The sequence below is a fragment of the Mustelus asterias genome, chromosome 15, assembly GCF_964213995.1.
Source record: "Mustelus asterias chromosome 15, sMusAst1.hap1.1, whole genome shotgun sequence".
Taxonomy (NCBI): domain Eukaryota; kingdom Metazoa; phylum Chordata; class Chondrichthyes; order Carcharhiniformes; family Triakidae; genus Mustelus; species Mustelus asterias.
The window spans coordinates 18,986,582-19,013,803 of NC_135815.1; the positions used below are offsets into that span (position 1 = coordinate 18,986,582).

The 27,222-nt window shown below is 46.6% G+C and overlaps 1 protein-coding gene and 1 pseudogene across 1 annotated transcript in view; both read left to right on the plus strand.

Moving 5' to 3' along the window:
• ryr2a (ryanodine receptor 2a (cardiac)) overlaps window positions 1-27,222 on the plus strand; it is a 455,564-nt gene that overhangs the window by 158,576 nt on the left and 269,766 nt on the right. The window contains 2 exon segments of the mRNA XM_078230647.1: window positions 918-1,021; window positions 13,313-13,396. Coding sequence (XP_078086773.1) covers window positions 918-1,021; window positions 13,313-13,396 — 188 coding nt within the window.
• On the plus strand, window positions 11,899-11,990 carry LOC144504941 (U6 spliceosomal RNA; annotated as a pseudogene).

Genomic DNA, 27,222 nt, shown 5'->3' on the forward strand with positions numbered 1-27,222 from the left:
TTCTCAATCTTACTATATCTGGTAAAGATAAATATTCATAGAAAATGACACATTATCGCGTGAGCCACCGTGAGACAAGGAAACCTAATACCTCCGGCCTCTACAGTGAGAAACCATTCAACCTTTTGAGGAAATGTCAAGATTTTATTTTATCAATTTGTTTTAGAGATGATGATGAGTTTAGGAGGGCTCCTTTGAATAAAATATTTTGCCCTAGATTTAAGATATTTGAACCGAGCAGAAAGGCGAGGTTTTGCATTGTTATTCTAACTGAAACAGAAGATAAACATTAAAGAAGTAATACTGTAGCCAGAATTCCACAACGTATAGCAGCTTAATTCTTTTCTGCTCTTCAAATTTCTGCAGCAAGAAAAATCAGTGTTATTTCAGATCGGTAACCATAAGATATAGGAGCAGAATTAGGCCATTCGGCCCATCGAGTCTGCCGCACCATTCGATATTGGCTGATATGTTTCTCAACCCCATTCTCCTGCCTTTTCTCCATAACCATCGATCCCCTTACCAATCAAGAACCCATCTATCTCTGTTAATTAAATGCACAGAAAGTTTCAATAATCGCACCCTTTAAAAAGTATCTGGATGAGCACTTGGCACATCATAACATTCAGGGTTATGGTCCAAGTGCTGGCAGATGGGATTAGGTGGGAGTTCAAATGTTTCTAATGTGTCGGTCTGGGCTCGATGGGTCGAAGGGCCTCTTCTGCATTGTATGATTCTATGATTCTGTCTTAAATAACACTCAGTGACCTGGCCTTCCGTGGCAATGAATTCCACAGATTCACCAAACTCTCTGGCTGAAGAAATTCCTCCTCATCTCGGTGAGACAGGCTTTTGATTGTTTTGTGACAACAAAGAAGCTGTCGTTGCTTACCACAGACTTGGCTTTTTCCTCACAGATCCGGGATGACAACAAACGGCAGCATCCTTGTCTCGTGGAATTCTCCAAGTTACCGGAACAGGAACGCAATTACAATTTGCAGATGTCGCTTGAAACCCTCAAGTGAGTTTGTTATTTCGTTTAATCCTTTCCTTCATACGGGGGCAGGAGCAGACATCATTTCCCTTGGAGTTTGGGGCAAATAAATTTTTATAAAGCGGTCAATGTTTGAATGCCGATATTCCTTCTACAGCTTATTCTTGCACTCTCTGGGTCTGGTAGTTCCTGAAAATTGCAAGAGCGATGAAGAGAAAATCAGTGCCCATCTGTAATCTTCCGATAAGCCACCCACTCCACGCACGCCCCCCCACCCACAAGCATTCCACCCTGTGAGAACATGGATTCAGCTTCTGAATTATTTCAAACGACGGCCCTCGATTTTGTGCTGAATTTGTGTCCATCTCGGGTTCTGTAAAATTCACTTTTGCAAGTTAGTGTCAAAACCACAAAATAGGGAAAAGGTTGGGTGGAATTTAATGCCCTTCCCTGTGGCGGGCAGGGATTTAATCTGGATAGAGGGTGGCGGGTGGGGACCTCCAGTTTACTTTGCAATGGGAAGGCCTGTGGATGGTCATCCCACCCTGCCGCCAATTGCGGCACTTAAGTGGGAATTAATGGGTTGGCACGGTGGCACGGTGGTTAGCACTGCTGTCTCACAGCGCCAGGGACCCGGGTTCCATTCCAGCCTTGGGTGACTTGTCTGTGTGGAATTTGCACGTTCTCCCCGTGTCTGCACGGGTTTCCTCCGGGTACTCCGGTTTCCTCCCACAGTCCAAAGATGTGCGGGTTAGGTGGGTTGGCAATGGTAAATTGTGAGGTTAAGAAGATAGGGCGGGGGTGGGGGAAAGGCCTGTGTTGGAGAGTCGGTGCAGATCCAATGGGCTGAATGGCCTCCTTCTGCACTGTAGATTCTATGATTCTCACTTAAGCGACTCATCCCATTGCCTTTGGTATTAACCCAGCTGGTCTTGCCAAGGTGGTTGCTTGCAGGTACCCGAGGCGGCAGGAGCTGGGGGGTGGCGGTGGGGGGTGGTGGTGGTCACTTGTTCAAAGACACTCAGTCCCCGATGAGGGACCCGGTGACAGGAAGAGAATTGCAGTTGAGAGTCTCTCCCCACTGCCCTTGCGACCAACACCCCCATCACCTCCCTCTCCTTCTCCATGTGACATCCTCCTGCCATTGTTCTCCTGTGGCCTGGCTCGCTCTGCAATCCTAGGCCTCGAGTGGGTGTTGCGCTGGTGGCAACCACCACCTCCCTTGTTACTGTTCAATAGAGCTGGCGGCCTCTGATTGGTCGACAGCTCTTGGTGGGCAAGAGCAATGGTCCCAGGGTCCTTGACCCCTGGGAAGGCTGGCTGTAGTCCAGTTAAGTGCCTGAGTGGCACATAATGCAGCAAAAACCTCCCTAAAGGAGACAACGTGGCCGGTTCTCCAGCTGGTGAGTGAGACCCCTGATGTCTCATTAAGTAATGCCGAATATCAAACTTGACTTTTGCATTCAGTAGCTCCAATGTGCAGAGACTTTGCAAGGAAACGTTCACAGATCTGGCCTTGACTGTCATGCAGAGGCAGAGTGTTCTTGCTGCCTTTTGGGAGCCTTCATTTTCATGATTTATGCGTTCCTCAGCCACAATGACTCCCCGCTCTTTTCTCTTTGCTGCATTAATATGTCAGCTGGACAAAAGTAGGCAGATTATTTACAAGAAGAATGATTGAAGTATTCCTGAGAGTGAAATCCATTGCCACAGAGATGTGCAATGTGCATATTAATTTTTGAGCTACCCAACACGCATAAATTACTCCTAATAATGTAAACAACACTTAAATTTCAATTCACAGACAGGTAACTGCAAGTACCTGGTTTCAGATGTGTCCAAAATTGCCATTCTTGTAATGAAGGAGTGGTGTATGTCAGTCAATTCCTAGAATCCCTACAGTGCAGAAGGAGACCATTCGGCCCATCGAGTCTGCACCGACCACAATCCCACCCAGGCCCTATTCCTGTAACCCCGCATATTTACCCTGCTAATCCCCCTATCACTAAGGGACAATTTAGCATGGCCAATCAACGTAACCCGCACATCTTTGGACTGTGGGAGGAAACCGGAGCACCCGGAGGAAACCCACACAGACACGAGGAGAAAGTGCAAACTCCACACAGACAGTGACCCAAGGCTGGAATTGAACCTGTGTCCCTGGTGCCGTGAAGCAGCAGTGTGCCACCGTGCCGCCCGTAGCTACACAGTAGCGCGGAAGGAAAGATAAAGGGCAGGATTCTCCTAAGCCCCCACCTGCGTGTTCTGTGATGGACATGAGGGGAGAATATAATGAGGGGGCCAGAAACCGATTTCATGCTGGTGTGAATTCACCGCGGGCTCCTACCCTGGTGCCCCCTCATGGCAGGTCAGAAAACCCACCAGAGGACGGTGTGAATCTCATTTCCATTCCATTAACGGGCGAAGGCCTGAGTCTTCCTAGTCAGATTCTCCGTGATGCTGCTTGAACAAAGAACAATCAACAAAGAACAGTACAGCACAGGGACAGGCCCTTCAGCCCTCCAAGCCTGCGCCGACCATGATGCCTGCCTAAACTAAAACCGTATGCACTTACAGAGTCCGTATCCTTCTATTCCCCTCCTGTTCATGTATTTGTCTAGTTGCCCCTCATATGCCGCTATCATACCTACTTCCACCACCTCCCTGGGCAGCGCGTTCCAGACATTCGTCACCCTCTGTGCAAAAGACTTGCCTCGCGCATCTCGTCTAAACTTTTCCCCACGCACCTTAAACCTCTGTCCCCGAATACTTGACCTTTCTACCCTAGGAAAGAGCATCTGACTATCCAAGCTGGGATAACAAACCGGCATGAAACATGTTTGGTACAGACGTCGGAAATCACGCCTGAACAATGCCTGGGTTTGCCTCCAGAGTTCAGGATGGAGGCTGATCGCTACCCTGGGCCCTGGGACACCACAACAATGGGTCAGAGGAGCATCTGCAGGTGGACCTTCTAGATTCGATGTCCCGGAGGGCATCCATCTTCCAGCCTCAGAATGTTCCTGGAGATCCATCTTTCATCCTCAGAAGATTCGTCATCAGGTCTCGGAGGGCTCCCTGAGATCCATCTCCATTTTGAGGTGGTCCACCTTCTTTCTTCAATAGTGGGTCTGTAATGTTGGACGCCTTTTTAATATGGCACCCAGACACGAAGGTGGGCAACGTGTCATCCAGGTCTGCCCCACCACTGAAAACGGCGTAAAACACCCACGTGTACAATCAATAAGATCGGGGCTGGAACATTTGATGTGATTTCCCTCCAGTCTCGGCAGCAGGGAACACTCCACATTCCTGCCCCCGACACGGCATTCAGTGATTCTCTGGCCACCCAGCCGCATGTTTCTCGGCGGTGGGAGGTGGCGCGTCGCTTGCTGACGCAGGATCTTCCGGACCCGCCGCTGTCAGTGAGATTTCCCACCGATTCCGCCCCAGGCCACCAGGAAGTCCGCAGTGGAGGCACGCCGTCAGCGGGACTGGGCGATCCCGCTGGCATGAATGGCCGGATAATCCCGGCCTTTAGTCCCAAAATGAGAAGATTCTGCCCAAAGCTTTTAGTGGAATGGCCGGATGGCTTCCTGCTGTGCCACAAAACGACTGTGGATGTGATCTTACTGGCGGTTCAGGCCCCTCTGCTGCTACAGCGAGGACGGAGAATTAGGCGCCCAGCCAAATCTCTGTTCACTGCAGTGGGACTAGAAAATTCCGCCGGCCTGAACGGCCATGAGATTCCGCCCTCTGACTCTGTCGATGTGAATCATTGTGGTGAAGACAGATGGAATAATCACACATTTATTCCATTTTCTCTGTCAGCCCATTCAGTGTAAAAACATGTCTTTCCCAAAACGTGCATCTACCATTTTGCGAAGGCTAACAGCAGAGGAAGATACATAGGAGTGGCTGTGATTCCAGTGGGGACGTTAACTTGCCTGAATTGGGGAACTCCTGATTTTCTGGGGTTGAAAGTTACCCTGGAAAAAATTATAAGGGATAGGATTTATAGTTATTTGGAGAGTAATGAATTGATAGGTGATAGTCAGCATGGTTTTGTGGCAGGTAGGTCGTGCCTTACTAACCTTATTGAGTTTTTTGAGAAAGTGACCAAGGAGGTGGATGGGGGCAAGGCAGTGGACGTGGTATATATGGATTTTAGTAAGGCGTTTGATAAGGTTCACCATGGTAGGCTTCTGCAGAAAATGCAGATGTATGGGATTGGGGGTGATCTAGGAAATTGGATCAGGAATTGGCTAGCGGATAGGAAACAGAGGGTGGTGGTTGATAGTAAATATTCATCATGGAGTGCGGTTACAAGTGGTGTACCTCAGGGATCTGTTTTGGGGCCACTGCTGTTTGTAATATTTATTAATGATCTGGATGAGGGTATAGTTGGGTGGATTAGCAAATTTGCTGATGACACCAAAGTCGGTGGTGTGGTAGACAGTGAGGAAGGGTGTCGTAGTTTGCAGGAAGACTTAGACAGGTTGCAAAGTTGGGCCGAGAGGTGGCGGATGGAGTTTAATGCGGAGAAGTGTGAGGTAATTCACTTTGGTAGGAATAACAGATGTGTTGAGTATAAAGCTAACGGGAGGACTTTGAATAGTGTGGAGGAGCAGAGGGATCTAGGTGTATGTGTGCATAGATCCCTGAAAGTTGGGAATCAAGTAGATAAGGTTGTTAAGAAGGCATATGGTGTCTTGGCGTTTATTGGTAGGGGGATTGAATTTAGGAGTCGTAGCGTTATGTTGCAACTGTACACAACTCTGGTGCGGCCGCACTTGGAGTACTGTGTGCAGTTCTGGTCCCCACATTACAGGAAGGATGTGGAGGCTTTGGAGAGGGTGCAGAGGAGGTTTACCAGGATGTTGCCTGGTATGGAGGGGAGATCCTATGAGGAGAGGCTGAGGGATTTGGGATTGTTTTCGCTGGAAAGGCGGCGGCTAAGAGGGGATCTTATTGAAACATATAAGATGATTAGAGGTTTAGATAGGGTGGATAGTGATAGCCTTTTTCCTCTGATGGAGAAATCCAGCACGAGGGGGCATGGCTTTAAATTGAGGGGGGGTAGTTATAGAACCGATGTCAGGGGTAGGTTCTTTACCCAGAGGGTGGTGAGGGATTGGAATGCCCTGCCAGCATCAGTAGTAAATGCGCCTAGTTTGGGGGCGTTTAAGAGATCCGTAGATAGGTTCATGGACGAAAAGAAATTGGTTTAGGTTGGAGGGTCACAGTTTTTTTTTTAACTGGTCGGTGCAACATCGTGGGCCGAAGGGCCTGTTCTGCGCTGTAATGTTCTATGTTCTATGTTCTATGTTCTATGGAGTGAAGTAGAGTCTTAGATAATTTACCCTGGAGATATAAACGGCACTCAAATGTAAATTCAAATATATTTTGAAATCATTTAAAAAAGAACCAAGATACAAAAGTCTGAGATCACATACTAATCAACTGAAGAACAGCTTCTTCCCGGCAACCATCAGACTTTTGAATGGACCTACCATATATGAAGCTGATCTTTCTCTGCACCCCAGCTATGACTGTAACACTACATTCTGCACCCTCGCCTTTCCTTCTCCCCTATGCACTTTATGAATAGTATGTTTTTTCTGTATAGCGCGCAAGAAACAATACTTTTCACTGTATCCCAATACATGTGACAATAATAAATCAAATCAAATCAAATTTTGCCTTTCCTGAATTTTCTGCTAACAGCATGGTGGCACAGTGGTGAGCACTGCTGCCTCACAGCGCCAGAGACCCGGGTTCGATTCCCGGCTTGGGTCACTGTTTGTGTGGAGTTTGCACGTTCTCCCCGTGTCTGCGTGGGTTTCCTCCAGGTGCTCCGGTTTCCTTCCACAGTCTGAAAGACGTGCTGGTTAGGTGCATTGGCCATGCTAAATTCTCCCTCAATGTACCCGAACAGGCGCTGGAGTGAGGCAACTCGGGGATTATCACAGTAACTTCATTGTAGTGTTAATCTACTTGTGACACCAATAGGTAAACTTTAAACTTTATAGCTAGATTGCTCAGTGTTCTTGCCCCTACAAATAATGTAAGAGATATTCTCAGTGACCCACAGTATCCTGAATGGCCTGATGCTCTGCCATTGTATTTCTTTCCCTAATAAGACTGGCGCCTCGTAAGGTTAGGGTATGCCACTTGCACTGAATGTTAAAATTTATCATAGCATTGCAGGTATGCCAATCCAGCGTTGAGTGTTCTGACTCAACAACTAAAGGCTATCCAAGAATGATTCACTGTAACTAAGTGGAAAGAATAATACATGCTTTACTTGTATGATTATTAAAATGCACGAGGAAAAGCTGGAATGTTTGCACAAGATCGTACGTGCAAGATTACAGCAGTGTATTGAACCCACTTGGGGCATTCTCGCCAATTTTAATTAATTCTTCTGTTTCTGAGATGTAATGTTCTCGGACAGCGCTCTGCCATATCAAGTCTCCATTGCAAACAGACAGACCAGATATGACACAGTATTCTGTCTAAATCCAAAAACCTTTTGTAATAAGAATGATAAATTAATTGATTGTGAAAGTTTTATCTTAATTATGACTTTAATGAACATGTGGGTTCTTTTTGTACAGAATTTAAGCAATCGCATTAGTTTGAACTCGATTTTAGAAATGCTGTGCATATATTTCTTCATTTTTAAACCAAATAGTAGTTTTGGAATTCTCACCAAGCGCAGTAAATGGTGAGATTAAATTTGCTTGGCAGTTCTGCTGCACTTTCTCTGGGAGTGGAGTAGAAGGGGACACAGGATTAATAAAGAGAACAAAGAAAATTACAGCACAGGGACAGGCCCTTCGGCCCTCCAAGCCTGCACCGACTATGCTGCCCGACTGAACTAAAACCCCCCACCCTTCCGGGGACCATATCCCTCTATTCCCACCCTATTCATGTATTTGTCAAGACGCCCCTTAAAAATCACTATTGTATCTGCTTCCACTACCTCCCCTGGCAGCGAGTTCCAGGCACCCACCACCCTCTGTAATAAACTTGCCTCGGACATCTCCTTTAAACCTTGTTCATCGCACCTTAAACTTATGTCCCTCAGTAATTGACTCTTCCACCCTGGGAAAGAATTTCTGACTGTCCACTCTCTCCATGCCCCTCATAATCTTGTAGACAAGAAGCTTTCCAATTTCCTCTTTGTCAGAGTCATTGACCCAAAGAGCATGAGGCTGATCGTGGGAACTGGGCGTTTACTGGGCGTTCTTGCTTCTCGTGTTGCCACCTACATTTGGACGTTGGGACTAAAGCTCGGGCGGAGCAAAGCCATTGCATGCTCTCCCCGTTTCAAACTCGGCTGCCCGAACACTGGCTTCATCATTCTCCCCGGCAACTACCTGAGGCTCCAGGTAGTTGCCAGGGAGAGTGATGAAGGAAAGGAGAGAGTGCAGAATGTAATGTTACAGTCATAGCTAGGGTGTAGAGAAAGATCAACTTAATATAAGGTAGGTCCATTCAAAAGCCTGATGGCAGCAGGGAAGAAGTTGTTCTTGAGTTAGTTGGGATGTGACCTCAGACTTTTGTATCTTTTACCTGACGGAAGATGGTGGAAGAGAGAATGTGCGAGGTATCTGGGGGTCCTTGATTATGTCGCCTCAGTTCACCAGGTGCACTTTGTGTTCTCCAGACTTAATCAGTCCAACGCACTCTTAGATGACCTTTCCATACTCAACCCTTCATAAATTTTCCACCTCCCCCCACAACATCCCACCCACTCCACCTCTCGTCACTGTCTCTCCATCCAAAAATCTGTTTACCCAGCCCCCCCGACCGACATTGGCACCCAGTCAAACAGCAATTTTAAAATTCTCATCCTTGTTTTCAAATTCCCCATCGCCCTAGAGTCATAGAGTCATAGAGGTTTACAGCATGGAAACAGGCCCTTCGGCCCAACTTGTCCATGCCACCCTTTTTTTTAAACCACCAAGCTAGTCCCAATTGCCCGCGTTTGGCCCGCATCCCTCTATACCCATCTTATTCATGTAACTGTCTAAATGCTTTTTAAAGGACAAGATTGTACCCGCCTCTACTATTACCTCTGGCAGCTTGTTCCAGACACTCACCACCCTCTGTGTGAAACAATTGCCCCTCTGGACACTTTTGTATCTCTTCCCTCTCACCTTAAACCTATGCTCTCTAGTTTTAGACTCCCCTACCTTTGGGAAACGATGTTGACTATCTAGCTGATCTATGACGCCCATTATTTTATAGACCTCTATAAGATCACCCCTCAGCCTCCTACGCTCCAGGGAAATGCTCCAGGCAGAATTGGTAGAATTTATCAATCCATTCTTTGGTGCACCAGGAATGTCAGTGCCTCTTACATCTTTGTTATTCGTGCTATGAGAATGTAACTGATTCTTCCATCTAAATAAAACGCCTTGCCCCTCACTTTCTCTGTAATCTCCTTCTACCCCATTACCCCCGGAGATATATGCGCTCATCCATTTCTGGCCTTTTGAGCATCCTCGATTTAAATTGTGCTTCAGTTTCTGGCTGTGTCTTCAGCTTCCCAAGCTCTCAGCTCTGGAATTCCCTCCAGAAACCTCTCTGGTTCTCAACCTTTCTTTCCTCCTTTAACATGCTCCTTAAAAACGACCCTTTTTGACCAAGCTTTTGGCCATATGTCATAGATTCGCTACAGTGCAGAAAGAGGCCATTTGGCCCATCAAGCCTGCACTGACAACAATCCCACCCAGGCCCTATCCCCGTAACCCCACGTATTTACCGGGCAATGTAACATGGCCAAACCACCTAACCTGCACAGCTTTGGAGTGTGGGAGGAAATCAGAGCACCCGGAGGAAACCCACACAGACACGGGGAGAATGTGCAGGCTCCACACAGACAGTCACCCAAAGCTAGAATCGAAGCCCGGTCCCTGGTGCTATGATGCAGCAGTGCTAACCACTGTGCCACCGTGCTGCCCTGTCCTATGTCACCTATGTGGTTCAATGTCAAGCCTTGCTTTATAGCACTCTTGAAGCGCCACTGGAGGCATTAAGGAGTGGTTAGTATTTTCAGTGCCATTGGGGGGCATTAAGGAGTGGTTAGTAGTTTCAGTGTCACTGGGGGGCATTAAGGGGTGGTTAGTAGTTTCAGTGCCACTGGGGGGCACTAAGGAGTGGTCAGTAGTTTCAGTGCCACGGGGGGCATTAAGGAGTGGTTAGTAGTTTCAGTGCCACTGGGGGCATTAAGGAGTGGTTAGTAGTTTCAGTGCCACTGGGGGCATTAAGGAGTGGTTAGTAGTTTCAGTGCCACTGGGGGGCACTAAGGAGTGGTCAGTAGTTTCAGTGCCACGGGGGGCATTAAGGAGTGGTTAGTAGTTTCAGTGCCACGGGGGGCATTAAGGAGTGATTAGTATTTTCATTGCCACTTGGGGCATTAAGGAGTGATTAGTAGTTTCAGTGCCATTGGGGGGCATTAAGGAGTGGTTAGTAGTTTCAGTGCCATTGGGGGGCATTAAGGAGTGATTAGTAGTTTCAGTGCCATTGGGGGGCATTAAGGAGTGGTTAGTAGTTTCAGTGCCACTGGGGGCATTAAGGAGTGATTAGTATTTTCATTGCCACTTGGGGCATTAAGGAGTGATTAGTAGTTTCAGTGCCATTGGGGGGCATTAAGGAGTGATTAGTAGTTTCAGTGCCATTGGGGGGCATTAAGGAGTGATTAGTAGTTTCAGTGCCATTGGGGGGCATTAAGGAGTGGTTAGTAGTTTCAGTGCCACTGGGGGCATTAAGGAGTGATTAGTATTTTCATTGCCACTTGGGGCATTAAGGAGTGATTAGTAGTTTCAGTGCCATTGGGGGGCATTAAGGAGTGGTTAGTAGTTTCAGTGTCACTGGGGGGCATTAAGGGGTGGTTAGTAGTTTCAGTGCCACTGGGGGGCACTAAGGAGTGGTCAGTAGTTTCAGTGCCACTGGGGGGCACTAAGGAGTGGTCAGTAGTTTCAGTGCCACGGGGGGCATTAAGGAGTGGTTAGTAGTTTCAGTGCCACTGGGGGGCACTAAGGAGTGGTCAGTAGTTTCAGTGCCACTGGGGGCATTAAGGAGTGGTTAGTAGTTTCAGTGCCACTGGGGGGCACTAAGGAGTGGTCAGTAGTTTCAGTGCCACTGGAGGCATTATTGATTGATTAATAGTTTCAGTGCCACTGGAGGCATTACTGATTGGTTAGTAGTTTCAGTGCCACTGGGGGGCACTAAGGAGTGGTCAGTAGTTTCAGTGCCACTGGGGGGCACTAAGGAGTGGTCAGTAGTTTCAGTGCCACTGGGGGGCATTAAGGGGTGGTTAGTAGTTTCAGTGCCACTAAAGGCACTAAGGAGTGGTTAGTAATGGACCAGCGTGCTTCCTAACATTCTAACCATAGCATCCGAGTTGATCCGAAATTCGGGAGAAGCTCTTTGCAGTGACAACCCTGAAATGGTTTCATTTGGAAGCAACTTGCGATGGCTACATGATGATGTTGATAAACTTGACATTGTCAGCTCAATTTTCCCATGCAACAAAGTGCAGCACTCCAAAAGTAATTTGTTACGTGAAGATGTTTTGACAATATAAGATTTTTTGCCACTGATTCACAGACCAGTGCTGGTCGGAAAAGGACACTTACAAGCATACAGTAATACAGACTGAGTGAGAGCCCAGGGTGAGGATTAAGGGTCTGACTGATCTCCAGAAAGTCTAATGAAAAACCTCTGCCTCTGATTCTCCTGGCTTACTTAGCAGAATTTATCAATCCATCCTTTGGTGCTCCAGTAATGTCAGTGCCTCTTACACCTTTGTTATTCGTGCTATCAGAATGTAACTGATTCTTCCATCTAAATGCAAATATCAGGCCAGAACCTTTGAACATAAAACTCTGGTGGCAGCACATGTGCTAAAATTGGAATGAGAGGATTAGCATGGCCCTTGCGCAAGGGTGGCACGCAAGCTTGTGAAGCTTTCCATATTTTGGGGTGGCACGGTGGCACAGTGGTTAGCACTGCTGCCTCACAGCTCCAGGGGCTCAGGTTTGATCCCCGACTTGAGTCACTGTCTGTGCAGAGTCTGCACGTTCTCCCCGTGTCTGCGTGGGTTTCCTCCGGGTGCTCCGGTTTCATCCCACAATCCCAAAGACGTGCTGGTTAGCTGCATTGGCCATGCTAAATTCTACCTCAGTGTACCCGAACAGGTGCCGGAGTGTGGCGACTAGGGGATTTTCACAGTAACTTCATTGCAGTGTTATTGTAAACCTACTTGTGATACTATATTTCCCGCTGCCTTGGAAAAGCAGCCAGCATAATTAAGGATCCCACGCATCCCGGTCATACTCTCTTCCAACTTCTCCCGTCGGGAAAAAAGATACAAAAGTCTGAGGACACGTACCAACCGACTCAAGAACAGATTCGACCCTGCTGCCAACAGACTTTTGAATGGACCTACCTTGCATTAAGTTGATCTTTCCCTACACCCTAGCTATGGCTGTAACACTACATTCTGCACTCTCTCATTTCTTTCTCTATGAATGGTATGTTTTGTCTGTATAGTGCACAAGAAACAATACTTTTCACTGTATACCAATGCATGTGACAATAATAATTTAAATCAAATCAAATAAATAAACTTAAAGCCATTGTGTTTGGCCCAGCTTTCTTTAAGGCAATATAAAATGGGACTTGTATTCCAGTTAACTATTGGGAATTCTAGTACCCAGTGGTACTGCAGGGGGATCATGCTCGAACCTTCTGTTCTCGTTTGTGGTGGGCTTGGAGATGGACAGGACATGTAATTAGGCGGGCTGGTGATATACCTGAACCCTGCTGCTTTTCTGCTTCTGCCTGAATTAAGTGAAGGCCCAGGGTCAACCATCGCACCCTTAAGCCAAGTAATGACCACTTAAGGGCTTCGTCCAGCTGCTGTTGGGATTAACCCAGTGGCAATGGGCCTGTGGCCATGCAGCAGGCATGATGGGTGAAACTGTGAGGGTCACTTGTCACCTCAGGGAGGGGTTTGGGGGGGGAGTCCATCGATCAAAGGCGCTCAGTGTTTGACAAGAGACTGGACATCAGGAAGGGGAAGGGGCTGCTGAGAGCCATTCCTCTGCCCTTGCTTCTGAATCACTGCCCTCCCCCTCCCTGCTGCTCTGTCTCTGCCACCCCACCCCCCATCCCCCCCACAACCCCCCCATTACTCATCTGTAGCCTGGGTCCTCAGACCACAAGCTGTTAATATAAAGTAAATGTTGACTCCTGATGTTGGTTGAAGCCTTACTCATTGAGCGTGTTTTTATTTTTCAGAACCCTTATGGCTTTGGGTTGCCATGTCGGCATTGCTGATGACCAGGCAGAAGACAAGGTGAAGAACTTAAAGCTTCCCAGGAAGTGAGTACCTTAGTTAACTACACCATGTAAACATATCACACCTGGAGTATTGTGTGCCATTTTGGCCTCGTAAGGAAGGATATATTGAGCAGAATGGATATGTAACAAAGGTTCACCAGACTAATCCCTGGGAAGTCGATAGATTTTTCGATGCCAATAACAACAAGGGATATGTGGATAGTGTAGGAAGATGGTGGCCTAATTAGATGGAGCAAACTCCTGCTCCTGTTCCATGTTTCATAATCAGACTGTTTGTCTGGCTACTTTCTGTAATGCTGATAACTCAACTTCAAGGTGTACTTGTTGGTTTTCCCTGACCCCCTCTCTCCTCTGTCTGATGTAACAGGGTTGTCCTGACATCTGTGAAACAGCGGGGGTGATTTTCACCGTCAGAGAGAGGGCTGAAAATCTGGAGAGAATTGGGAGACGATTTTCCCTGTCCCTCGCTGACGGTGACATAGTGAGGTTCACGCCCACAAAGGGTGGGAACCTCATTTTAATAGATTTGAATACATTTCATTCCAATTAACAGCCGCCCCCCCCACCCCCCCAGCCGCCACCGCCAGATTTCTCCCCCCTCGCCATATTTTCAAACCTCGTTGACATGATGTCATGTCAGAGAGCTTGATAGCAAGTTCATCCAGATGTCAACTTGTTGGGGGATTTCCCCCGGAGGCACAGAGGGGAAAGAGGGGGACATGCCTGGGCAGTGGCCTCGCACTGCTCCCTGGCACTTCCCTGGCACAGTAAGAGTTTTAACAATACCAGGTTAAAGTCCAACAGGTTTATTTGGTAGCAAACACCATTAGCTTTCGGAGCGCTGCTCCCTCGTCAGATGGAGTGGAAATGTGCTCTCAAACAGGGCACAGAGACACAAAAATCAAGTTACAGAATACTGATTAGAATGCGAATCCCTACAGCCAGCCAGACCTTAAAGATACAGACAATGTGGGTGGAGGGAGCATTAAGCACAGGTTAAAGAGATGTGTATTGTCTCCAGACAGGACAGCCTGCAAGTCCAGGATTTGGATTTATGTCACATTGTCAGTAACCCCCACAGCTTGCCTCCTGGACTTGCAGGCTGTCCTGTCTGGAGACAATACACATCTCTTTAACCTGTGCTTAATGCTCCCTCCACCCACATTGTCTGTATCTTTAAGATCTGGCTGGTTGTAGGGATTCGCATTCTAATCAGTATTCTGTAACTTGATTTTTGTGTCTCTGTGCCCTGTTTGAGAGCACATTTCCACTCCATCTGACGAAGGAGCAGCGCTCCGAAAGCTAATGGTATTTGCTACCAAATAAACCTGTTGGACTTTAACCTGGTGTTGTTAAAACTCTTACTGTGTTCACCCCAGTCCAACGCCGGCATCTCCACATCATGACTTCCCTGGCATACAGTGACACTACCTGGTTGAACCTGGCAGAGCCAACCGATGCCAGGGGGGCAGTGTCAGGGGCGGATCTTAGAGGAAACCTCACAGCGGGGGAGGCAACATGTATATGTAGTGGGTGGGGGGAAGAGTGTTCAGTGAAAGTGGCAGGAAATACCGGTGTTGACCGTTGGTGGGGGGGGGAAAGAAAGGGAGATGCGCGCATTAACTGTAGGTGGGGTGGCAGGGAATGGGGTTGGGGGGGGAGCGGGAATGGGAGAAGATGTCGGTGATGATCTGGAGGGGGAGCGGGAGATGCCAGTCTTGACTTGGGGGGTGGGGGGTGGGAGACAGACCCGCGTTCTGGCTTGGAGTTGAAGATCTTGAACTGACACTCACTCTCTGGCGGCTTGTGATGGTGCGCATCTGTGTCGCAGAGTGAATAATCCTACCCATTCATAATCTCCTGAAAATCATCTGCTGAGATCTGGCAGTGGGGCAGAGAGATCAGAGCAGGCGGCCCAGATCAGAAGCGAGTCGTAGAGCAGGAGCAGCACTCTGACTCAAAGCAGCACACAGCAAATCATTCACTCAGTTTGCCAGATTGGCAATGGGAACTGAGGACAATAGGCAACTTGGGCAGAAAAGTTACAAACGGCAATCAATGTTCAAAACAGTGGAATAATAATCCTCACGGGTATTTGAAGAGGGTGGTTGCGTGTAGAATCATCCAAAGTACTTTTTATAATGTTGTCAGTCAATAGTCAACTTATTTCACTGCATTCCGTGAACATATTCATGTTACAACGTCTCTTTATTTCCATGAAATTTACTAAGCATCCACCTGCACCCCCATCTGACGTCTACAGCACAATCTGGCAGGATTAAATCAACAGAAAACAATGATTTTGTTTTCTTCTGAGAGAAGTCACGCGGTTCCTGACTCAGTTACAAGCTCATTAATATTATTTGATTACGGCACGACAGACCTCGCGTACAGCTGAGGTCCGTGAGCCGATGGCATCCCGCCTCTGGCCTGGCAGTTTGTGGTGGTGGGCGACTGTGGAGCTTCCCCACGGGCAGTGGATAAACTTACTCGTTCTATAATTTCCTGAACGTCTTCTGGTGGGATGTGGTAAGCCACAGTGGGCGTGAGGACAGAAATAACAGAACAGTTGGCCTGGATCAGCTCAGTGGAGGCATGCTGATTCAATCTGCCTACATTTGTGTTTAAATCTGCAAAGCCAATATCTTTAAAATTCTCAAACCCAAACTGCATGTGAGCCTGAATTAGATATTGCAGAAGATGTCTGCATTTAGTCCACATTGTGTGCCTCGGAGAAGAAAAGTGACCTGGTCTTTGGCGATTCTGAAATGATCATATATATTACTATATAGCACAGTGGTTAGCACTGCTGCTTCACAGCTCCAGGGACCTGGGTTCGATTCCCAGCTTCGGTCACTGTCTGTGTGGAGTTTGCACATTCTCCTCGTGTCTGCGTGGGTTTCCTCCGGGTGCTCCGGTTTCCTCCCACAGTCCAAAGATGCGCGGGTTAGGTTGATTGGCCATGCTAAAATTGCCCTTAGTGTCCCGGGATGTGTAGGTTAGAGGGATTAGTGGGTAAATATGTAGGGATATGGGGGTAGGGCCTGGGTGGGATTGTGGTCGGTGCGGACTTGATGGGTCGAATGGCCTCTTTCTGCACTGTAGGGTTTCTATGATTTCTATGATTACCTACGACTCATTATCCTCGCAACGCGCTCAGTCTTCTTGGGGCAGTGACATTCCAGCAGTTCAGCTGTTGATAGAATCCCTACAGCGCAAAAGGAGGCCATTCAGCCCATCGAGTCTACATTGACTCCCTGACAGAGTATCTTACCCAGGCCCTCTCTCCCCCGCCCTATCCCCATAACCCCACACATTTACCATGGCTAATCCATCTAACCTACACATCTTCGGACACCAAAGGGGCAATTTAACACGGCCAATCCACCCAACCTGCACATCTTTGGACTGTGGGAGGAAACTGGAACACCCGGAGGAAACCCTCGCGGACACGGGGAGAATGTGCAAACTCCACACAGGCCAGACTTGGAGCCGGGTCCCTGGCGCTGTGAGGTAACTGTGCTAACCACTGTGCCAATGTGCCACCCATAATGGGCCACAAATGATCAGACTCATTGGATTCAAATGCTTAACTCTGGAGGGTGAAATTTAAAGTCCTATCGTCTTGGCAAGCAGGCCAGTGCCATAACCACTATTCCACAGCACCCTATTAATGTGGCATTAAATCTGAATGGAGATGGTCACCCACTGACCATCAGACACCTAGAATATTGTAACGATTTTAATCAGGCAATTGAGGTTGGCCTGCTTGAGTATGAACTCCCTGACTTAGGTCCAAATTGAAGGCCCAATCAGGGAGCCCCATGCTCTATACTTAAAAGGAGCGTCAGTTCCTCTGGCACTCCGGTGTAGTTTGCTAACTGAGAACACTCTGTATAGTGTTGTTGGATCTTGTAAATACAGGAATTTTGGTGAAGGGACTTCCGCCTCTGAGGACTTATTACAAATATAATGAGAGGAAAATAGCCATTGTCAGAGGCTCAGGCCTTTACCTGGGAGATTCTGGAAATCCTTCATTTGCATGCTTGATTTGGAGCTTCATTCTACCTTTGCCATCTGGCATTTCCTGTCCGATGTGTTATGGGTGCCCATACTGACTTGGGTGCCCACAGAACCTATGAAGGTTAATTGATCCCTTGGTATTCCTCTGTGGTCAGCAATATGTATTTTCAGAGTCATTGTAATTATTTTGCATGCGATGAAGGTCTCACATAACCTTCACAGAAACGCCCGAGTTCCCCAGAAAACTATTTTCTTATCTGTGGCTTTACCTCTCTTGTTTCTTGACTTCACATTCCCACCAATAAACATTGCTGTTCTGCAATTGTTCTTCGATTTCCGTTTAAATAGAGGCGACAGAGTCATAGAGGTTTACAGCATGGAAACACGACCTTCGGCCCAACTTGTCCATGCCGCCCCTTTTTAAACCCCGAAGCTAGTCCCAATTGTGCGCATTTGGCCCATATCTCTCTATACCAATCTTACCCATGTAACTCTCCAAATGCTTTTTAAAAGACAAAATTGTACCCGCCTCTACTACTACCTCTGGCAGCTTTTTCCAGACACTCACCACCCTCTATGTGGAAAAATTGCCCTTCTAGACACTTTTGTATCTCTCCCCTCTCACCTTAGACCCATGCCCTCTAGTTTTAGACTTCCCCACCTTTGGGAAAAGATATTGACTATCTAGCTGATCTATGTCCCTCATTATTTTATAGACCTCTATAAGATCATCTCTCAGCCTTTTACGCTCCAGAGAAAAAAGTCCCAGTCTATCCAGCCTCTCCTTATAACTCAAACTATCAAGTCCCAGTAGCATCCTAGTAAATCTTTACTGTACTCTTTCTAGTTTAATAATATCCTTTCTAAAATAGGGTGATCAGAACTGTACACAGTATTCCAAGTGTGGCCTTACCAATGTCTTGTACAACTTCAAAAAGATGTCCCAACTCCTGTATTCAATGTTCTGACCAATGAAACCAAGCATGCTGAATGCCTTCTTCACCACTCGGTCCACTTGTGCCTCCACTTTCAAAGAGCTATGAGCATGTACCCCTAGAACTCTGTTCTGTAGCTCTCTCCAATGCCCTACCATTAACTGAGTAAGTCCTGCCCTGGTTTGATCGACTAAAACGTGTCACCACGCATTTATCTAAATTAAACTCCTTCTGCCATTTGTCAGCCCACTAGCCCAATCGATCAAAATCCCGTTGCGATCCGAGATAACTTTCTTCACTGTCCACTATGTCATCAATCTTGGTGTCATCTGCAAACTTACTAACCATGCCTCTCATCCAAATCATTAATATAAATGACAAATAACAGTGGACCTAGCACTGATCCCTGAGGCACACCACTGGTCACAGGCCTCCAGTTTGAAAAACAACCCCCTACAACCACCCTCTGGCTTCTGTCATCAAGCCAATTTTGTATCCATTTAGCTACCTCACCCTGGATCATGTGAGATTTAACCTTATGCAACAACCCTGCCATGTGGTACCTTGTCAGAGGCCTTGCTAAAGTCCATGTAGACTCCATCAACTGCACTGCCCTCATCTACCTTCTTGGTTACCCCTTCAAAAAAATCAATCAAATTTGTGAGACGTGATTTTCCATTCACAAAGCCATGCTGACTGTCCCTAACAGTCCTTGTATCTCTAAATGCCTATAAATCCTGTCTCTCAAAATACCTTCCAACAACTTACCCACCACAGATGTGAGGCTCACTGGCCTGTAGTTCCCAGGCTTTTCCCTGCTACCCTTTTTAAACAAAGGCACAATATTTGCCGCCCTTCAATCTTCAGGCACCTCACCTGTGACTATCGATAATTCAAATATCTCTGCTGGGGGACTCGCAATTTCCTCCCTAGCCTCCCACAAAGTCCTGGGATACACCTCATCAGGTCCCGGGGATTTATCTACCTTGATGCGCTATAAGACTTCAAGCACCTCCTTCTCTGCATTTTGTGCACTCCTCAAGACACCACTATTTATTTCCCCAAGTTCCCTCACATCCATGCTTTTCTCAACAGTGAATACTGATGAGAAATATTCATGTAGGATCTCACCCACCTCTTGTGGATCTGCACATAGATGACCTTGTTGATCCTTAAGAGGCCCTACTCTCTCCCTTGTGTAATGTTAAACATCTTGCTATCTGGGAATTGTTTCAACTGAGACAGATGACCAGACATGTGTTGGTCAAATGAGCTCATTATGAATACCTGGCTGAACTCCAAGACTCACAAATGGATTAGTGCAGGGCATGGAGGGGGCATGGGGAATGGGTGGGGTGGGGGGGGGGAGGTTGTGAGAGGGTTGAGGGCGAAAGTGTCTAACAGTTTTTAACACAACTGGGCAACATCCGAAAAAATGAAGGAGAGTCTTGAAATGAAGGAGAGAAATGATACAGCTTTATATGACCCTCGTCTGACCCCACTTGGAGTACTGTGCTCAGTTCTGGTCGCCTCATTACAGGAAGGATGTAGAAATTATTGAAAGGGTGCAAAGAAGATTTACAAGGATGTTGCCTGGATTGGGTGGCATGCCTTATGAGGATAGGTTGAGGGAGCTCGGTCTTTTCTCCTTGGAGAGACGAAGGATGAGAGGTGATCTGATAGAGGTGTACAAGATGTTGAGAGGTATAGATCGGGTGGATTCTCAGAGGCTTTTTCCCAGGGCTGAAATGGCTGCTACGAGAGGACACAGGTTTAAGGTACTGGGGAGTAGGTATAGAGGAGATGTCAGTGGTAAGTTTTTCACTCAGAGGGTGGTGGGTGAGTGGAATCGGCTGCCGTCAATGGTGGTGGAGGCAAACTCGATAGGGTCTTTTAAGAGACTTCTGGATGAGTACATGGGACTTAATAGGATTGAGGGTTATAGGAAAGCCTATATATAGGCCTAGGTTCTGGTCATGACTGGTGCAACTTGTGGGCCGAAGGGCCTGTTTGTGCTGTAGTTTTTCTATGTTCTATGTTCTTCCAACTGATCTGACTCAACACTTTCCTGTTGCTACCTCCAATCTGTTCCTGTGGTCAGCAGGCGAGACTCAACCTGGCACCTGCCTCCCTGGAGTGAGATTTGTGTGTGGTGGGACCTTTTCTATTGTGGAAAACCTGCAGAATTGTGAAATTTCCCAGCTTGCTCTCTAAGCCTGATTGTGAAAAACCTGCCCTGGTGTCTCCAAGCCTTTGTTCCAACTGGTAGCTGCTAGTGTTTGTGCTGTACACAAGCCTCCTTCCACCATCAGCATCCAAACCTATCAGTGTAACATTCTAGTTCTTTATACCTCCTATGTTTATCCAGCATCCCTTCAGATACAATCATTACCAATCCTTTTTTTATTCTGGTTTCGGGTGGTGGAGGTGAAGTACACAGTGACCGCTGGAACTGCGCTGCTGATGTTGTCGCCAATTTAGCAGCCATTCCAATGAAAAGGATAATTTACCACATAATGCCAAACAGTAACAGCAAGCTAACTGTAATTTAATTGTTGTCTAATAGTGGTAGCACAATGTCATTGCTGAGAAAACATTGGGGTGAAAAAAATCAATTGAATTGATGCCAAAGGAATGGTCAACATTTTTGGCACATGTGCGGGTTAAGTTGATTGGCTAAATTGTCCCTTAGTGTCAGGGGACTTGTAGGTTAAATATGTGGGGTTACGGGGATGGGGCCTGGGTTGGATTGTGGTCAGTGCAGACACGTTGAGCCAAACGGCCTCCTTCTGCACAGTAGGGATTCTATGATCTTCGATGATCTACACCCATGCCCTTGGCTTGGCTGACAATTTGACAGTAATTTGATGTATGCATGACAATTGTTCACAGCTCTGCTTTTTACTTCTGCAGGCGCAGGTTTTTATCGTGTGTAGGACTGTCAGTGTTCATCTTGAAATAACAAATGGACATGCATATTATACAGCAGCAATAAAGAGAGCGGTGCCAATATAAGTGACAAAATGTTGAATATTTTAAGTGCACACAAGCTGGTTGCTCCAGCATTGCACACATTTATGGAACACTTCTTCAGCCAATCTACTATCTTCCCTTTTTGTTGTCTTCTGCATTTTTGTTGGGTGTTCATTTTTTGGGTTTTTGCTCATCAGAGCCAAAAATGTTATTTCTGAGGAACTGGATGTCTTACACAGCTGCATAGGGCTCTGGAGAGACCACACCTGGAGTATTGTGTGCAGTTTTGGTCGCCTTATCTAAGAGAAGATATACTTGCCATAGAGCGAGTGCGGTGAAGGTTCACCAGACTGATTCCTGGGATGGCGGGATTGTCACCTGAGGAGCCATTGGATTAACTAGGCCTGTATTCACTGGAATTTAGAAGAATTAGAGGAGATTAGAGGAGCGGCGGTGGCGCAGTGGTTAGCACTGCCGCCTCACAGCACCAGGGACCTGGGTTCGATTCCGGCCTTGGGTGACTGTGTGGAGTTTGCACATTCTCCCCGTGTCTGCGTGGATTTCCTTCAGGTGCTCCAGTTTCCTCCCATACTCCAAAGATGTGTAGGTTAGGTGGGTTGGTCATGCTAAATTGCCCCTTAGTATCCCAAGATAGAGGTTGGAGGGATTAGTGGGATAAATAGGCGGAGATAGGGCCAAGGTAACATACTCTGTCAGAGAATCGGTGCAGACTTGATGGATCGAATGGGCTCCTTCTGCACTGTAGAAATTCTATGATCACTAACGCAAGTATCCAATCTCTTATATTTAATTTTATAAATCTGTGTCCCTTTGAGGTACATTCCAGTCATTCAATGAAAACACAGTTCGTTTCCATCTGCTTTGCCTCACTCTTTTCTCTCTTTATCACCCCTATCAAATCCATAATCTCCTGCTCTCGAATGAGAAAAGCTCAATTTTTACATTGGGAAGGGAATTAGTTTAAACCGATTTTTGGACAGGGAGATGGTCGCTTTAAATTGGGCGGCCAATCCCATTAGCAGAATTCCTGCCAGCCACAGTTGGCAGTTGAGTGTTCGCAGTTGAGTCTTCAGCATTTGGCTGCGCTATTTTGGATTTTGTCCCGACGGTGGTCTTTAAATAGCTCCTGGGATGGGAAGGAAGAGAATTGTGAGGGAGGAGAATTGGAAGACGATGAATGCAAGTTGGCAGTGGAAGTGGCTCCCAGCGATAGAGTGCTGCTACTCTTCCTGACTGCATGTAAATGCCAATTAAAAAGGAACAGCTAACCTGGTCACTTCCAACGCTTCCTTCAAGGAAGGCAGGGCAGCCTGCCCTGAAGACAGGAAGCTGAACAGAGCTTTCTCAAGGCAGAATCTGTCCAACGATGGCCAAAAGCAAAGGGAGATCTGTAAACTTAGGCTCCTTACTGATCTACATATGGGACCCACAATGTGGGACACTAAGAGGCAGAGCATGTGAATAGGATAGTTAAGAAGACATATGGAACACTTGCTTTCATCAGTCGTGGTATAGAGTATCAGAGCAAGGAGATAAAGTTGGAGATGTACAGAGCGTTGGTTAGGCCACAGCTAGAGTACTGTGTGCAGTTCTAGTCACCTCACTATAGGAAGGGTGTGATTATACTCGAGAGGGTACAGAGGAGGTTCACCAGGATGTTGCCTGGGATTTAGCATTTGAGTAATAAGGGGAGACTAGATAGGCTTGGGTTGTTTTCTTTAGAACAGAGAAGGCTAAGGGGGGACATGATTGAGGTGTGTACGATTATCAGGAGTATGGACAAGGTGAGTATGCATCAGCCGTTCCCCTTGGTTGAGGAGTCAATCACGAGGGGCTGTAGTTTTAGGGCAAGGGGGAGGAGATTTAGTGGGGATTTGAGAAACAATGTTTTCACTCAGAGGGTGGTGGGAATCTGGAATGCACCCCCTGGGAAGGTAGTGGAGGCCGGAAACCTGACAACCTTTAAAACATATTTGGATGAGCACTTGAAATATCATAATATTCCTGGATACGGGACAAGTGAGAATGTACCTTTAGTGGTAAATATTGTCAGTGCAGGCTCAATGGATGAACTTCTACAACTACATGGTGGCACAATGGTTTGCACTGCTGCCTCACAGCACCAGGGACCCGGGTTCGATTCCTGGCATGGGTCATTGTCTATGTGAAATCTGCACCTTCTCCCCGTGTCTCCTCCGGGTGCTCCAGTTTCCTCTGGTTAGGTGCATTGGCCATGCTAAATTGTCCCTGAGTGTACCCGAACAGGCCCCGGAGTGTGGTGACGAGAGGATTTTCACAGTAACTTAATTGCATTGTGAATGTAAGCCTACTTGTGACTAATAAATTAACTTTAACTTTATATTTGATTTGATTTATTATTGTCACATGTATTAGTATACAGTGAAAAGTATTGTTTCTTGTGCGCTATGCAGACAAAACATATCGTTCATAGAGAAGGAAGGGAGAGAGTGCATCCTATCTGGCGTAAGAGTAAAACGGGAAGGGTGTCTCAACCATGGCTAACAAGGGAAATCAGAGATAGTGTTAAAGTCAAAGAGGAGGAATATAAATTGGCCAGAAAAAGCAGCAAACCTGAGGACTGGGAGAAATTTAAAATCCAGCAGAGGAGGCCAAAGGGTTTAATTAGGAAGGGAAAAATAGAATATGAGAGTAAGCTTGCAGAAAACACAAAGACTGAATGCAAAAGCTTCTATAGATATGTGAAGAGAAAAAGACTGGTGAAGACAATGTAAGTGCCTTACAGTTAGAATCAGGTAAATTTATAATGGGCAACACAGAGATGGCAGACCAGCTGAACAAATACTTTGGATCTGTCTTCACTAAGGAGGACACAAATAACCTTCCAGAAATACTAGGGGACGAGGGTCTAGCATGAAGGAGCAACTGAAGGAAATCCTTATTAGTCAGGAAATTGTATTGGGGAAATTGCTGGGATTAAAACCCAATAAGTCCCCAAGGCCTGATGATTTGCATCCCAGAGTACTTGAGGAAGTGGCCCTAGAAATAGTGGACACCTTGGTGATCATTTTCCAGCATTCTATAGACTCTGGAAGAGTTCCAATGGATTGGAGGATGGCTAATGTAACCCGTCTTTTTAAAAAGGAGGGAGAGAGAAAATGGGGAATTACAGACCAGTTAGCCTGACGTCCATGGTGGGGAAAATGCTGGAGTCAATTATCAAGGATGTGATAACTGAGCGTTTAGAAAATGGTGACAGGATTGGTCGAAGTCAGCATGGATTCACTAAAGAAAAATTGTGCTTGATAAATCTTCTGGAATTTTTTGAGGATGTGACCAGTAGAGTGGACAAGGGTGAACCAGTGGATGTTGTGTATCTGGACTTTCAAAAGGTTTTTGACAAGGTCCCACACAAGCAAAATTAAAGCTCATTGTATTGGGGGGTAATGAATTGATGTGGATAGAGAACTGGTTGGCAGACAGGAAGCAGAGAATGGGAATAAACGGGTCCTTTTCAGAGGGGCGGCACTAGTGGCGTACCGCAGCTGTTCACTATATACATTAATAATTTGGATGAAGGATTTGAATGCAATATCTCCAAATTTGCAGATGACACTAAACTGGGTGGCAGTGTGTGCTGTGAGGAGGATGCTAAGAGGCTGCAGGGTGACTAGGACAGGCTGACTGAGTGGGCAAATACTTGGCAAATGCAATATAATTTGGATAAGTGTAAGGCTATCCACTTTGGGGACAAAAGCTCAAAGGAGATTATTATCTGAATGGTGGCAGTTAAGGAAAAGGAGAAATGCAACGTGACCTGGGTGTCATGGTGGAACAGTTGCTGAAGGTTGGCATGCATAGAAAAAACTAATGGCATGCTGGTCTTTATCGCAAGAGGATTTGAGTATAGGACTTAAGATGTCTAGCTGCAGTTATACAGGGCCTTGGTGAGGCCACACCTTGAGTATTGTTTGTAGTTTTGGTCTCCTAGTCTTAGGAAGGACATTCTTGCTATTGAGTGAGTCCAGTGAAGGTTCACCAGACTGATTCCCGGAATGGCAGGACTGACATATGAAGAGAGAGTGGATTGATTGGACTTACACTCACTGGGATTTAGAAGAATGAGAGGGGATCTCATAGAAGCATGTAAAATCCTGATGGGACTGGACAGGCTAGATGTGGGAAGAATGTTCCTGATGTTGGGGAAGTCCAGAACCAGGGGTCACAGTCTAAGAATAAGGGGTAAGCCATTGAGGACTGAGATGAGGAAGAACTTCTTCACTCAGAAAGTTGTGAACCTGTGGAATTCTCCACCGCAGAGAGTTGTTGGGGCCAGTTTGTTAGATAGGTTCAAGAGGGAGCTGGCTGTGGCCCTTGTGGCTAAAGGGATCAAGGGGTATGGAGAGAAAGTGGGAGTGGGATACTGAAAGTGCATGATCAACCATGATCATATTGAATGGTGGTGAAGGCTCAAAGGGCCAAATGGCCTACTCCTGCTCCTATTTTCTATGTTTCAATGGGCTGAAGGGTCTTTTCTGCTGTAGGACCTTGGAGCTGCTTGGAATAGCTGTCAGAATTGCTTGAATATCTTCTAAGAAAAAAACATTGCTGGACATATTCTGGTACCCTTAGGGTGTATGAAATAGCCCCGCAAAATTGGTTCTTTATCCCTCCATTCTGTACTCGAGAAATGGTCTAATTTCTTGCCCATTGTGTGATGGTACTCCAGCATGTTGTGGAATACTAGGATACAGAATCCCATAGAATTCTACAGTGCAGAAGGAGGCTATTTGACCCATCGAGTCTGCACCGACCACAGCCCCACCCAGGCCCTATCCCTATGACCCCATACATTTAACCTAGTTAGTCCTGCTGACATTAAGGGGCAATTTAGCATGGCCAATCCATCTAACCCGCACATCTTTGGAATGTGGGAGGAAACCGGAGGAAACCCACGCAGGCACGGGGAGAATGTGCAGACTCGGCACAGACAGTGACCCAAGCCGGGAATCGAACCCAGGTCCCTGGCGCTATGAGGCAACAGTGCTTACCACTGTGCCACCGTGTTGCCCTCAAACCCCAATTAGGAAAATTAGTCCAAAGATGTGCAGGTTAGGTTGACTGGCAACGTTAAATTGACCCGAGTGTCAGGGGATTAGCAGGGTAAATATGTGGGATTACGGGGATAGAGCCTGGGTGGGATTGTGGTCGGTACAGACCCGATGGGCCTCATGGCCTCATTCTGTGCAGTGGGGATTCTATGAACATCCAACCTTCACCTGCTATGGTGGCGTTATTAATTGAATTAATTGACCTCATGTTTCCAGAACATTAAGATGGATCTCTGGATTGCTAGTCTAGTAATCAATATGCAGCCATCCCCCGTTCTTTGAGTAACAGTTTGCTCATACCCATATGAATAATAAGCAACATAAACACAGATATTTTATACCCCCATACAGAGGCTGCCTACGTGGTGAATAATAGATGAATGATCCTTCCGTCATCATGAACATGGGACAATGTTGAGGGACCAGCTGGTTCCCACCTCTCAATTTTATGCATTTGTAACAATAAGTGTTCTGAATCTGAAGTAAAAACAGCAGACATTGAAAATGGACAGCAGATAGTTGAGCTTCGGAGAGAGAGAACTGTGTTAATAGTAAAGTGTGACACAGATTTTATAATTTTTATTCCCAAAAATTGAATTAAAATTCAGAGGCTGCGACAGTTTAAAGCATTTTATAAATGTAACATGCATTGCATAATTTGTTGAAAAGCTTCATGCCAATAGGGCTGTAAATTCAACCCCAAAGCTGTTGAGTTCCTGAGCTCAGCCCAACTGCTGTAATTGGTTTCTTTGTTAATTAGGGAGTCTCAGACAGCATGAGTCATATCTGGGGGTGAGGATGGGGG